This window comes from Zingiber officinale, unplaced genomic scaffold, assembly GCF_018446385.1.
Source record: "Zingiber officinale cultivar Zhangliang unplaced genomic scaffold, Zo_v1.1 ctg177, whole genome shotgun sequence".
NCBI lineage: Eukaryota > Viridiplantae > Streptophyta > Magnoliopsida > Zingiberales > Zingiberaceae > Zingiber > Zingiber officinale.
The window spans coordinates 72,622-85,713 of record NW_024589867.1 but is presented as its reverse complement, the minus strand read 5'-3'; the positions used below and the strand labels follow the sequence as shown (position 1 = coordinate 85,713).

At 35.0% G+C, this 13,092-nt stretch overlaps 2 protein-coding genes across 3 annotated transcripts; both read left to right on the top strand.

The window, feature by feature from the left end:
• The first annotated feature begins 1,689 nt into the window (after nucleotides 1–1,689).
• LOC122036577 (ubiquitin receptor RAD23b-like) lies at nucleotides 1,690–9,732 on the top strand. 2 transcript variants are annotated; one of them, XM_042595937.1, is made up of 13 exons: nucleotides 1,690–1,872; nucleotides 2,638–2,799; nucleotides 4,459–4,497; nucleotides 4,574–4,677; nucleotides 4,791–4,844; nucleotides 5,950–6,124; nucleotides 6,202–6,363; nucleotides 6,449–6,514; nucleotides 7,092–7,139; nucleotides 7,211–7,320; nucleotides 8,836–8,917; nucleotides 9,102–9,217; nucleotides 9,437–9,732. In XM_042595937.1, the coding sequence occupies exons 1-12, from the start codon at nucleotides 1,798–1,800 to the stop codon at nucleotides 9,213–9,215; spliced, it is 1,191 nt and encodes a 396-aa protein (XP_042451871.1). In that variant the 5' UTR covers nucleotides 1,690–1,797; the 3' UTR covers nucleotides 9,216–9,217; nucleotides 9,437–9,732. The 2 variants fall into 2 exon arrangements, with proteins under 2 accessions (XP_042451871.1, XP_042451872.1); XM_042595938.1 differs by lacking the exon at nucleotides 9,437–9,732 and having other exon boundaries at nucleotides 7,211–7,343.
• A 127-nt stretch (nucleotides 9,733–9,859) lies between these two features.
• On the top strand, nucleotides 9,860–12,056 carry LOC122036578 (50S ribosomal protein L35, chloroplastic-like). The gene is made up of 3 exons (XM_042595939.1): nucleotides 9,860–10,396; nucleotides 10,474–10,590; nucleotides 11,809–12,056. The coding sequence occupies exons 1-3, from the start codon at nucleotides 10,136–10,138 to the stop codon at nucleotides 11,884–11,886; spliced, it is 456 nt and encodes a 151-aa protein (XP_042451873.1). The 5' UTR covers nucleotides 9,860–10,135; the 3' UTR covers nucleotides 11,887–12,056.
• Nucleotides 12,057–13,092: the final 1,036 nt, after the last annotated feature.

Sequence of the window (13,092 nt, the reverse complement as noted above, 5' to 3'; positions counted from 1 at the left end):
CCTATGAATTATAAATAGGCATGGTTGGGCAATGACAAAGGAACATGAGGGAATGTATGAACAATCTGTCAAGAGAGCCCACTTGTAATCCTTTAGTGGTGACAAAAGGCGAATACGCTCGCCTCCAACGCCCCCCGCCAACTCGTCCCAGGGCTAACACGTAGGAGGTAAATCACGAATGACTACTAGCCTTTGAAATAGTAACTAGCACATAAGGAAGACATTTACCTTGGCTTTGTCGAGATTCGAACCCCAGACCTCATGGTGACAACACCTCATGCGCTAGCCACTAGACCCATCCAAGGGGACATTGTAATTCTTTAGTATTAATACAAAAGGTGGAGAGGTTTTTCCTGTACGTTGGCTTATTTTTGCTGATGCTTGTTTATTGTCTTGTATTGTGCATTCTAGAGCACTTCGGTGGTGCAATTGTGGGCTAAATCAAGTATAGTGTTTGGTCACTGCGTAGAAAAATTGGGCATGAGGAAGAAGCACAGTAGAAAGGTAAGCATATTAAAATTTTTAATCACATATCTTATCTGAATATATATAAATTTAAAGTATATATAATTAGTTAATGACATATCTAATCATATTTAAAATATATATAAATTTATTTTAAATTTTAAAATTATAAATCAATTTTATTTATTTATTATATATATTATCAACTTATTAATTAATAATATTATAATAATTTAATTTAATCTAATCTAAAAAATAATCATATAATTGAACCAGGGGTAATGTAGTAAATGTTAAGTTAGATTATACCATTACTTAGGTTGAACCAAATAATCATATAACCAAGGTTATACTTGATAACTTGAACTAAACGTACCCTAAGTGTCAAACTGACCTATCTACTACTGAGAAGAAAAAAATTGACATGACACTTATTGGATCAGTGTATAAATTTGTCCTTATATATATATATATATAGGATTAGTAAGTTTGTTATTATTAATTTATTTATTTAAATGCTGCTTTCTTTATTATAAGTGTATTTATAAATTGATAAAATATTTACTGATACACCTAGTTTGTAAATGTTATTTATGAACATTATTAATAAATAATTATTAATTTTTATATAAATATTAACAAACTATATATATATATCTAATTTTTATTTAATCTAATGAATTATTATAATTTATTATTTGATTGAAATTATCTTCTTTAATGGACATAAATAAATTCTTGATAACTTGAAACATCAAAATTGCTTATGATTGTTTCATTCGTTTAGCTTAAGATTTTGTGAAATATTGGGAGTGCCTATTTTATTGGAGGAGAAGACCATGCAAATAATCGATTAAACTGATATCTTAAATTTAAAATTTAAAATCAAATATCGATATGTTTTTTTAATTTTCGAATTAACCATCTAACCGAATTTTTTATTTTAATTGGTTTAATCAATTAATTCGTGTAATCAAATATTTTGTTCACCCTATCCAAAAACTCTTCCGGTTCGACCATACCAATCGTGTGAATTACGCCGTCACGTCTCGCGACGTTACAGCTTACAGCACAAAGTAACGGGAACCGACATGAATTTATACCCCATTCCTTACCCGCGCATTACGCGATCCTCGGAAACGTTACCCTCCTCTGATTGTCCCATGCAGTGGGCCAATGAAGCAACGACCCTTTGTTCCGTTCTGCATATTACCTTAAAGCAATATAAAAAGGGGTTAAAAGGCCTGCGCGTTCTGTACCTTTCTCGATCTCAATTTGTTTCCAGTTAGGGTTCCCTCTCTTTCTCTCGTCTGCTCGCGGCGAGGAAGCGATATGGTCGCTATGAAGCTGACGGTGAAGACGCTCAAGGGCACCCACTTCGAAATCCGGGTCCAGCCCAGTGATTCGGTAGAATCTCTTTTATGTCTTGTTGGCTCCTCGGGCATTGCCCAGTCCCTGATCCTTTCCTTCGAACCGGTCTAGGTTTTGATCCTCTTTTGTTCTGTCGAATACCTGATGTATTTCCTCTTTTTTTTTTTTTTCCGAGGGTTTACTCTCCCGGTGGTTTTTGCTGAGATTTACTTTCCACAAACTACGAATTCATTGTTTTGCTGAGTTTGTACTGTGAATGGATTTACCTATCTAGTAATCCAGTTAAAAAAATCTGACCGTGTTCTGTAATTTCCCCTTTTTGTTGATCTTTGTAATCTGATGTTTTGGGGGGAAATAGCACGCTTGCATCGAGTGTTAGACAGAACTAGTTTTTTACTCCATAATTGCACCTGTTTCACAAATTGCATTTTTTTTTACCTCAAATAGAAGCAATGGACAAATTAAATCTCAGTTAAAACAAATATAAAGAATTGTTATTATGTCTTCGTGCTCCATTTTTATACGTGTAGGAGCTGATAATTATCAGAAGCTTCCATAAGTACGTCTGTAAAAAAAGTTATTGGCTGCTCACTTCTTACTAGAGGAAACATGTGCAATTTTTTTCTTTGAGTGTTGTATCAAAACTGGAATCTTGGTTAATTTTGGTTGATGTTCTATTGCTTTAGACTTTATTGACTTATCATTTGGGCATTTTGTTGGCTGTAGATCGGGCGATTTGTTTTTCAGCAGTGTTTGTTATATAGTTGTAACTAGATAGTACATCTTCTTTCAATCCCACAGATTATGGCTGTGAAGAAAAACATTGAGCAAGTACAAGGGAAAGACAATTATCCATGGGGGCAGCAGTTACTGATTCACAATGGAAAAGTATTGAAAGATGAAACCACACTGGAAGAGAACAAAGTTAGCGAAAATGGTTTTCTCGTTGTCATGCTTAGTAAGGTACTTTTTCAGCATAAATTTTGAATCTACTGTTTTACAAATGAAATGCTTGCATATTTATATTAGTATTATAACTATATGTAGAATTTAGATTATCATCATCAAATTGTGCAAGTCCCAATTACTTGGGATTGAGTAAAATGAATGTTATCCCTTCATCAAATCCATGCAAGACTATGTCACTAATGATACAAGAATGATCCAACTTTGTCCAACATCTCAAATATGAGTTGTTGGTTGGCAGAAAACTGAAAATAAGGTTGAAAATTACAAAGGTCTTGCTGAAAAGTCAATCAAGTGAGATTATGAAGAAAATTGGTGATTTTTTTTTTCAAGATTGGTAGCTGATGCTGTTTTAGATCAACAAGGAGGAAAAGAACCTTTGTCAGAGATGACATGAGACTCCACTTGTAGTTTGTTACTGTGCTGGAGCTACTGAACTGTTTTCTGGTGCTGCTGGAGTGCTTGAGATAGAGGGAACAAAGAGACAGAGGAGATCTGGCTGGGGGAGGAGTGACGTGGTGGAAGAAGTTTCAGTTTTTGGAGAAGACAGTGTGTCTTTGGGAGAAGATGGAGGCAATTAAGAAGGTTCCTTCGTGTCTCATGAGGAGTATATTAATAACCAATATACTGCAACGGCACTTTATTTAGTTTAATGTAATAAGTTATTTAATGGGTAACTTTGATTCTGTTACAAATTCAATAATCAATAGCAAGAATAATTTAGTATTTAGTAGTACTAATAACTGATAAGGTGAGAGAGCAGGCCCAATAAAATTTTACTGGTGTAATTCATTACTATTATCACCTATAAAAGGTGATTACACATATTTCCTGTTAACTGAAAAAAAAGGGCAGCCTGGTGCACGAAGTTCCCGTTATGCGAGGTCCCGGGGAAGAATCCATTGTACGCAGCCTTACTCTGTTTTTTGCAAGAGACTGTTTCCATGATTCGAACTTGTGACCTTTTGGTCACAAAACAACAACTTTACCGTCGCGGCAAGGCTCCCTTTCATATTTCCTGTTAACTAACAAGTAATAATTGTTACTATTGACCAATACTATTATAAATACAAATTGTGCATAATAAGGCTCGTGGTTGCTCACATTAATAATGCTTGCATCACTTAGAAAATGCAATAATCTTAGTCTACAGTTCTACATCGTACATGTTCTTTCACTTTTCTGCTTATTACATACCACTTTCAAATTAGCTGCTGACAGCTTTTTTGCAGTTTGTGAACATTGCACATCTTGTGGGGAACAAACACCCACAAGTGCTGTTGTTGCTGAGAATGCACTTGCTGCAAGTCCATTTTGAGTTTTTGAAGATTGAGACTTGTTTGGATAGGTGTACCAGTGTGTTGATGTATCTAGTTGAAAAAAAGTGAACATGGATGTCTTCTTATCACTTTATAATTTGATACTTGTGAGGGATATTCTCTCTACCTTTACAGTCTGCAGTTTTTTCCCCCTTTTTTTGAACATCTGGTCTTATGGTTAACTAAACATAATCTTTCATCGTCACTGAATGACCCAGATTTAGTATTGCCTTATTTTCCTTTATTTGTGATTGTCTTTTTATTTCAACCCCTACAATTGTCATAACTTTATTTCGTATCACTGTAAATAATGCAATCGTTACTTCAAACATTTCAGAGTAAAGCTGCAGGCACAAGTGGAGCTTCATCTGGTCAGGTAATTGTTACATTACCTGTCTTTGTCAAAAGAGTTTGCAAATCACCGTTGTTAAACCTAATGCCTGTGTCCATAGCCTTCAGCTACTTCTGTAGTTCAGCCTTCTCCTAAGGAGGCTCAACCACAAATTTCATCACAAATTCCACCACAAGCTCCCCAGCAAACACCGCAACAAGCTCTGTGAGTGTTTATGTAATTCTTTTCTTCCTCCATGCAATGCATATGATAACTGCCACATTTTTTTCATTATACTTGATCCACACTTTTCTGACCTTTTTACATTTTTTATTCAGTGTCTCAGAGAATTCATCAACTGGATCTGCTCAATCTCAACGACCTAATGCAGAGTAAGCCTTTTTTTAAAAATTATTTCTTCTTTATTCTATGAGTGTTGGTAGCTTATGTCCATTATAATGATTATGTGTTCAGTAATCGTATAAGTTAATTGCCAATTGGCAACAATTGCCAACAAAACATGTATATGCTATACCGCCAACCTTTTAGTTAATCATAATGATTCTGTGTATAGTAATCCTATCACTTAATCAAAATAGAAACACAGGCATAATTGGCAACGATACACACATGTGAATCTATATGATAAATATATCAAGATAACAAGCATTTAATGCCTCATTACTATATATGCTGTGCCTCCAACCTAACAAAAAGGTGAATGCCTTAGCACTTGTAATTTCACTCAGTTTAGGCTATTGAAAGCGTTTAACACACCTCTTAATCACATTGCCCTTCATTAAAATTAGATTATTGTCATTTGGGCAATTCTCACCTTTCAATTTAAAATAGCAACTGAAATATGACATGTAGTTAGATTTTAAGACAAGGTTTTGTCAGCTCGAATGCCATTATTTGATGTGTAAATATCATTATAACTTCTCGCAATTGAAAACTTTCGTGAGAGATTTTGGGTGTGTCTATCAAGTTGATAGCCACTTCCAAAATGAATTTTCAAATTCAGATCGGAATCAATTAGCCGACCCCACCTAGTGGGATAAGGCTTGATTGTTGTTGTGGATTGGAATCAATTGATATTTATTTATTTTTCTTTGTGAATTCGTTGTTGAGCCAAAGGGCTAGGATAATATATGATGTTATTTCCAGCTTAATAACTAATGCTTGAGAAGGATGCTTCTTTTCTAGTATATTTTCATATTAGAAACTGGATGTGGATGTTGCTTATATTCAGATTTTGGACTGTCCTAGTTACCTAATTGTGATAATATTTTATTTGACATTTCCAGTATATTTATCTTTTGTCTGTTCAGGTGGAACTTTGTGTACTTCTAGATTATATGCCATGTTTGAGTGCATTATGCTTCATCTGAACTGTGCCCTATGCCCCCATGACATTCTAGGATGCCTCATTTTGCAGAATTGCTAGTGGAAGTATCCTATGTGAAAAACAAGGCAGTCTTAACAATTTATTTGCAGGTTATCTGATGCCTATGGTCAAGCTGCATCAAATTTAGTTGAAGGGAGCAATAATGAGCAGTTGATTAGTCAATTGATGGAAATGGGTGGTGGCAACTGGGACAGGGAGACAATTCTGCGTGCACTTCGTGCTGCATACAATAATCCTGAACGCGCTGTGGAATACCTATATTCTGTATGTAATATTCTGAGAGTAAAATTGACAATACCGATTAAAACACTTGCGGTTCACAGTTTTCCATTTCACAATAGGGCATTCCATCAACAGCAGAAATTGCAGTTTCTGGTGATTCTTTCCCTTCATCTGAGGTATCGGCTCAAGGGGTCAACGCAACCAATTTAGCTGCTATAGGGCCTTTATTTGGAGTAACAAATTCTGCTCCAAATTCGTCTCCTTTGAACATGTTCCCACAGGTTCAATGCTCTGCCTCTTTACTTCTGTACTATATTTACTTTAGCAGACATGATAAATAAATCATGATCCAATTATGCCCACCAGGCAAATGCGAATTCTGGAGGGGGTACTGCAGGTGGATCTCTCGACTTCCTCAGAAATAACCAACAAGTATGTTTACTTCACTTGCACACTAACTCTTGTTTATGTGACTAAGCCTTCTTGACAGATGGACATGATTGACTAACTTTTATGTCTGGAGAGACTTCTAATTGATTGTTTGAGAAGAATACAAGTTTAGGTGGAAGATAATGCTAATTTATTGAACATGTTTGAATACACTGGGTTCCTAGGTGATGTTTGGTAATTTGGTTTACAACCTCAGGATAGGGATTTATCTGCATGATCAATTTTGTTGGCAAGCCGTCTTATCTGAACTGTCAGCATTATTAATGATTTACCTATTATTGTTTCATCTTGGACATGGAGAATACAAGCATTTTGTTTTGAGATTACTGCTTTGCAGAATGAGAGAAGACTTATCTGTCACAGAGTTTGACTTAATACCTTTTTTAGGTACTGAGGTTATATCCAGAGCTTATCTTAAACAGATAGTAGACACTATTAATTGACTGGAGGCTCTTTGCCACTATTATTTTTGTCACTGTTATTTGAATTTGGTGTGTATTTATATTGGTGAGAATTACAATACTATTTATCTCAGAAATTTGTACTATTATTTTTGTAGTTTTTAGCTTTGCGAGCAATGGTTCAAGCGAATCCACAAATATTGCAGGTTAGTACTTCCATTTGAGTTGTATATTTTTGCACATATACATTTGTTTACAAGTACCTCTCTGTTTGCAGCCAATGCTCCAGGAATTAAGCAAACAAAACCCCCAATTGTTGCGATTAATACAGGATCATCATGCAGAGTTTCTTCACTTGATAAATGAACCTATTGAAGATCTTGAAGAGTTAGTCACACTTGTTACTCAATGTAGTCTACTTGCTGTTGATTTTCTAGCTAAAGTTTTATTTCTAACTCTTGAATATCCTACTAAGATGACATGTATGATGCTTTTGAAGTATCTAGTGCGGTTTGGAATGCAGCTAAATTATAGGTTCTTGGAAAAGAAATATGAACCATTATTTATCTAATTTGCTATTGTCCTTTGTTCTGTGTTTGACTTATCATAGGAGAATAACTTTGTCCATGCACCTCAAATTTCGATAGTGATGGTTCTAGTTTTCTTTCCTGTTGCTTGAAACTTCAAAATAAGTTGCTAGCTATCTCCTTTCCTTTGTTTCATGTAATCCTTCCTCTCATCCTTGTTTCATGGATACTTCTTGAAGAAGCATCTCCTGTTTTTCATTTTCATGCCATCAATAAGAATATCATTTCATATTTCAATCAAGCACAAGATAAATTGAATTGAGTTTAGATCACCAAAACCGATAAACTCAAATGATGAGGTTTTAAAAAAGAGTGAATTTAGAGATTTATCTTCCAGAAGAGATTATTGCAAACTTTAAACAGAATATATCATCTATATCATTGGTTTCTAAATCTTTCCATTGACTATAATTTTTTTTTCTGGAATAGTTTGTATACCAAAGAAGTCAGACAAATAGTTTGGAAACTACTACTGATAGAAAAGACAAAATTTTCTTTGTTAGATAAATTTTTTATATATGATCTGAAATCTTGCCCAAAGCACGTAATCTTTTGCTTAAATTTTACATAGGATTTGTTATGTCTACAGGCAATAAATATACAAGTTGTAATTATATTTACTACAATAATCAAATATAAGTTTTAACTTTCTCATTGTGTTTCTGACTTTCTGCATTTGTAAAATTTGTGTGTCCATAGCTAAAATAATAACTATTCTACTTGTAAATATTTTTCTTTTTTAAGGTTTGCAAGTGTCTGCTAAAATGGTAATTATTCTACTTAATATACGTAAGTATAATTTGTCTTTTCAGCTTCTTGGGAGGTATGGATTGCTTTGATAAGGATTGCCTCTAGGAACTAGGTTACTAATCTTGCTTGCAAATGCATTTGTAGCATTGTTAATATCACGTTACTCAAAGTCCATAATGACATTTACGAATTGTTTTTTTGCCCCCGGGGTAAGGTTGAGTTGGTTAGTGCGGAACAGAGTTGCTACCATAGGGCAAAGGTTCGAATCTCTGCAAAGTCGAGGAAAAAAGCCCTCATTGGCCAACTATAACTTCCTGATTTATCTCACAGATGGTCGTGGGGCCGACCGTGTGGGGCCGCTGGGATAGCGGATTCCACTTTTTGCTACCATAATGACATTTACGAACTCAATTTCTAGTCTCGCATGCATATGCACAATATGTATCTTTATTGAGATCATCTTATACTTGGAAATGCATAATTGACTCATATTCGTTCATTTTAATTCTCAAATTAATCCTACTATATCAACGCTTTGAAGTTTTTTCATATAAACTATTTTCAGGGATCTGTTTGATCAACCTGATCAAGATGAGATGCCACATACGATTAGTGTAACACCTGAAGAGCAGGAAGCAATTGGACGGGTATGTTTTTTTTTTCCCTGTTGCAATTTGATCTGAATGTCATCTCATTCTTTTGTGCATACAAAAGCTATGATTCCAAACTCGTTGGGTTTCCGATGCATTCATTCTTTTGTACATAGAATGACTCGTTTCAAATACAATAACTATACTAAGTCTGTTGTCTGATGCACTTCACATCATTCAGCTTGAAGCATTGGGTTTTGACCGGGCACGAGTAATTGAAGCATACCTAGCCTGTGACAGGAACGAGCAACTGGCAGCAAACTATTTACTGGAACATGCTGGAGATGAAGATTGAAGGTAACAATTACGAGAGCTCATCAACTGTGAAGATTGAAACACTTTCTTCAGTTTCTATTGGCACCTTTTGTTTGCACATTAAGCTCAGTTACTTGGAATTTTAACATGATCTATAAATTATGAGGCTAGTATCTTCGACTACGTCATGTCCAAGCCATGTCTCCTTCATTATCATTGTTTCTCCAAGCGATTTTGGAATGATGTCGTCTTTTTTACCAGGTAACCATTATATGTGAATGCCATTAAGATGGGTTGGATTTTTTTTCTGCCAGAAGACTCTTGGCAACTTGGAAAGACCTTCATGTATATTGCAATGAGTTTGTCAAGCTAAATACTACGAGGCTCAGTGACTAGATTACTTGTTGGTGAAAACATTGTAGTTTGAACGGTGAGAGAAAATTGTATTAAGTAGGTAACTTATTCATAATATTCTTTCTAAATTTAATCACTAGTGATAAAATATACTCTCATGGGAGCTCAACTTTTCCTTAGTTATAAGCTTATTTGTCATGATATTTTTGGCTGGACTTGTAGTTTCTACATGGAATGGTTATTACAAATTGTGATTTTGGTTAATCGGCATACTTTATATTTGATTTAAGCACTTAGCAAGTGCTAACCGAAACTGAAATGGATGTTCAACTCGAAGTTAATAGTAGTTCATCTTATTTTTTCAAAAACAAATTGCATTTGCTGTTGTAGTATGATGTTGGCTTTGATAGCATGGTAGCTGAGGATTAGGGTTTGAATATAAATAAGATGAATATTTCACAACTTTTAATTTGTCATTTTTTTAATAAAATATAATAAGGATAACAATATCGTCCACAAGCTTCGGCTTCGTCTCTTTCCACTTCCCTCAATCCTCGAACCCTTTCACCGTTGAGAAAGGGCGAAAGTCACAGATAACCACAATCCATGGCCGCATCATCTTCCTTCTGCTTCCTGAGGCTGTCTCCTTTCTCTCCGCCTCCCTTCCGCTTCGCCAATGGCTTCCGCCTCTCACAGTCTACTCCCGCCATCTCCCTTCAGCGCAGGCTCAGCTCCTTCGCCGCCGTTTCCGGTTCCCCTCTTCTACTCCAAGCAGGGCCCTTTCCGGCGACTTACGCTTCCTCATCCGGTAGGCCTGCAGCATTCGCCGTTTTCGCCGCCAAGGGCTATAAGATGAAGACCCACAAGGTATCGCCCTTTCTGTATATTCTCGCCCTCTTTCGTCAATTCTGACGCGGAAAGTTTGCTTCTTTGTGGATTCGAAGGCTTCGGCGAAGAGATTTCGGGTGACTGGAAGAGGGAAGATTGTGAGGAGAAGGGCCGGGAAGCAGCACTTGCTGCGGAAGAAGAACACCAAGAGGAAGCTTCGACTTTCCAAAATGGTACATTGATTTCTCGAATAACTCATCTGCATTTGCTTCTCGTATCCATGATTTTTAGTTGTATTTCGTTGAGGCTTCAGGAATCGTGCTATTGCCAACTTGTTGCCATCTATCATTGAAGATAACATCACCTATCACAGTTTATGAACAGTCGATATATTACATGCGGATAAAAAACATATTGTAGAGATTACGTTTTGCTGTGCGTTTGTGGAGGTTGATGAATTTGATTTTATGTCAAAGCAGCAAATTTTCAATAAAGTCGCATTCTCTCTTCCTATTTTGTTAGTGAATAGGAATTTAGGAAGTTTTATGTCAGTACTAAGAACCAATAAAGTCGCATTCACTCTTCCTAGTTTGTTAGTGAATAGGAATTTAGGAAGTTTTATGTCAGTACTAAGAACCTCTAGCTCCAAGATTTATAAATACATAGTTTCAGATTTTGGACATTGGTTAGATGAAAAGGTTGTGATTTTGTGATATTAACCATCGAAAAAATTCTGAATTTGGGACATGGGACTGGCTTCTGGCACCACCTATAAGCAGGTCTAAGATGTTGAAACAATGAAGTGATGAGTCAAAACAACGAAAAAGAAAAACTGTGTATTCAAGAATTTTGTAATGTTATAGAATAAAAAGTGGTCCTTTTTGTTCTTAAAAAAAAAGAGTGTTGATATCTTCTACTCAAGTTAAACTAATCAATTACACTAAGTACTTAGTGATCAATATAATCTTAAGTAAGCCAATCATTTGCATTTATTTACACTTTATTTGGCTTCAAAATATTGACATTCGGTATTGTCAACTCACTCAAGGTCTTATCCTAAGTTTTCTTTATCAAAGTAAACTACCCCGGCAGTAACCTTGAAATATAGGAACAGCCTTGAGCTAAATTTTGAAAGTTGTTTTATGTAAATTAACTTAATTTTCTTGTGTACTCGGGGTTATTCTCATTCTGTCAATTTCATTTCTCCCTAAATCTCTCTTTGAGACTGTAAATTGCTTTCTTTTCCATAAGTGCATTGCAGTGCCACTCCATGTCAGTTTTCCATGTTTGATGGGCTTAGTTGCAAGTCGTAGGCATCTGCACCTTGTAGTTTGGTTGTTTTGCCTCATATGTGTGCTCCCAATTGTCGATCTCTTTTCCATCCTCAAATGCTTAACCACTGATATTCCCTTTGTTACTTCAATCTGTTTCTGAAACATGTCCAATCGCAGCATCCAGTTAACAGAAGCGACTACGACAATGTGATCGGTGCGCTGCCATACCTCAAAGTGAACCGAAAGGCAACTTGAGTTTGTTCTTCTCCTGTACCTTTTGCTCTATTTTGTCGATCATCCATGCTTTATGCTCATGCACAATGTAACTTGAGCTGCTCATTGATCATTTCAAAAGTTTAATCATGTTAAAACTGTATTGTAGAGTAATTTATAATCAATCTCATGCAATTTCTCATGTTATCAAATGAATGGTGTACACTGAAACATCTAATACAATTAACTAAGAGATCATGATCAGAATGATCAAATAATGAGATCTGTTATATCATTTTTGTTTAAATATATCAATTAAAATATCATGCGAGAGATGCTCTAGAATACTTCCACATGCTTCTCCCAATAAATGGCCACAAAATTCTATTTGTTTATTAGAGTATCCATTAGTCGAAATTATTAATTGTGGACATAGCTACAAAATAAAGTTAAAATATGACTCATTAGTCATTATTAATTACTAATTGTTTTTAGTCAATGATCATAATACGTAGGCTTAAGGTAGAACATTCAATGCCCACGAATAGTCAAAGATGGATAAGCATATACATTTAGTTGGTATTAGAGTGGAGAACTCATAAAGATTACCTCTTTAATTACATTACAAATATTTTATATACATATAAAAATGTATTGATGTCATTTTCAGTGATTTTATAAGTTAAAAAATCTCTTTTAATAAAGTGAGAGTTACGTGTGGAAGAACAAGTTTCGTCCAACTCTATAAACATATAATTAAAAATTAACATCGTTCGTGGAAACATGTGATACTTGTGCTGTCCATGAGGCGGTTAGAACACCAATTCAATTTGTTCACATTGATGTCTTCCAAAGATTGTGGCAAATTAATTATTGTAGTTGTTCGAAGTTTGAAATGTTCTATCTCGATTTTAATAAAGTCATTTTTATGTGAATTAATTGCTATAAATAATGTACCAAGTTTTCGAAGGGCAAATTTGTATAATATGAACGAGTTTGGCTGGACAAATTTTCACATTGTCATTAAAAATATATAAAAAATTACTTTTAACTGATATATCAACTTTTTTATTTCAAAAAAAGTTATTTTTTTAAAAAGACATATTTGGTTTTTTTATTTTAATTGTGTTTAATTCAAAATCACTACTGGGGCCCAACGCCCTCCCTGGCGCGGTATGCGGGCTCCACTTGGCTTTTTTTTTTTTTTTGTTTTGGCCTTTTTCTTATTATTGAGGAATAATTAGCTAT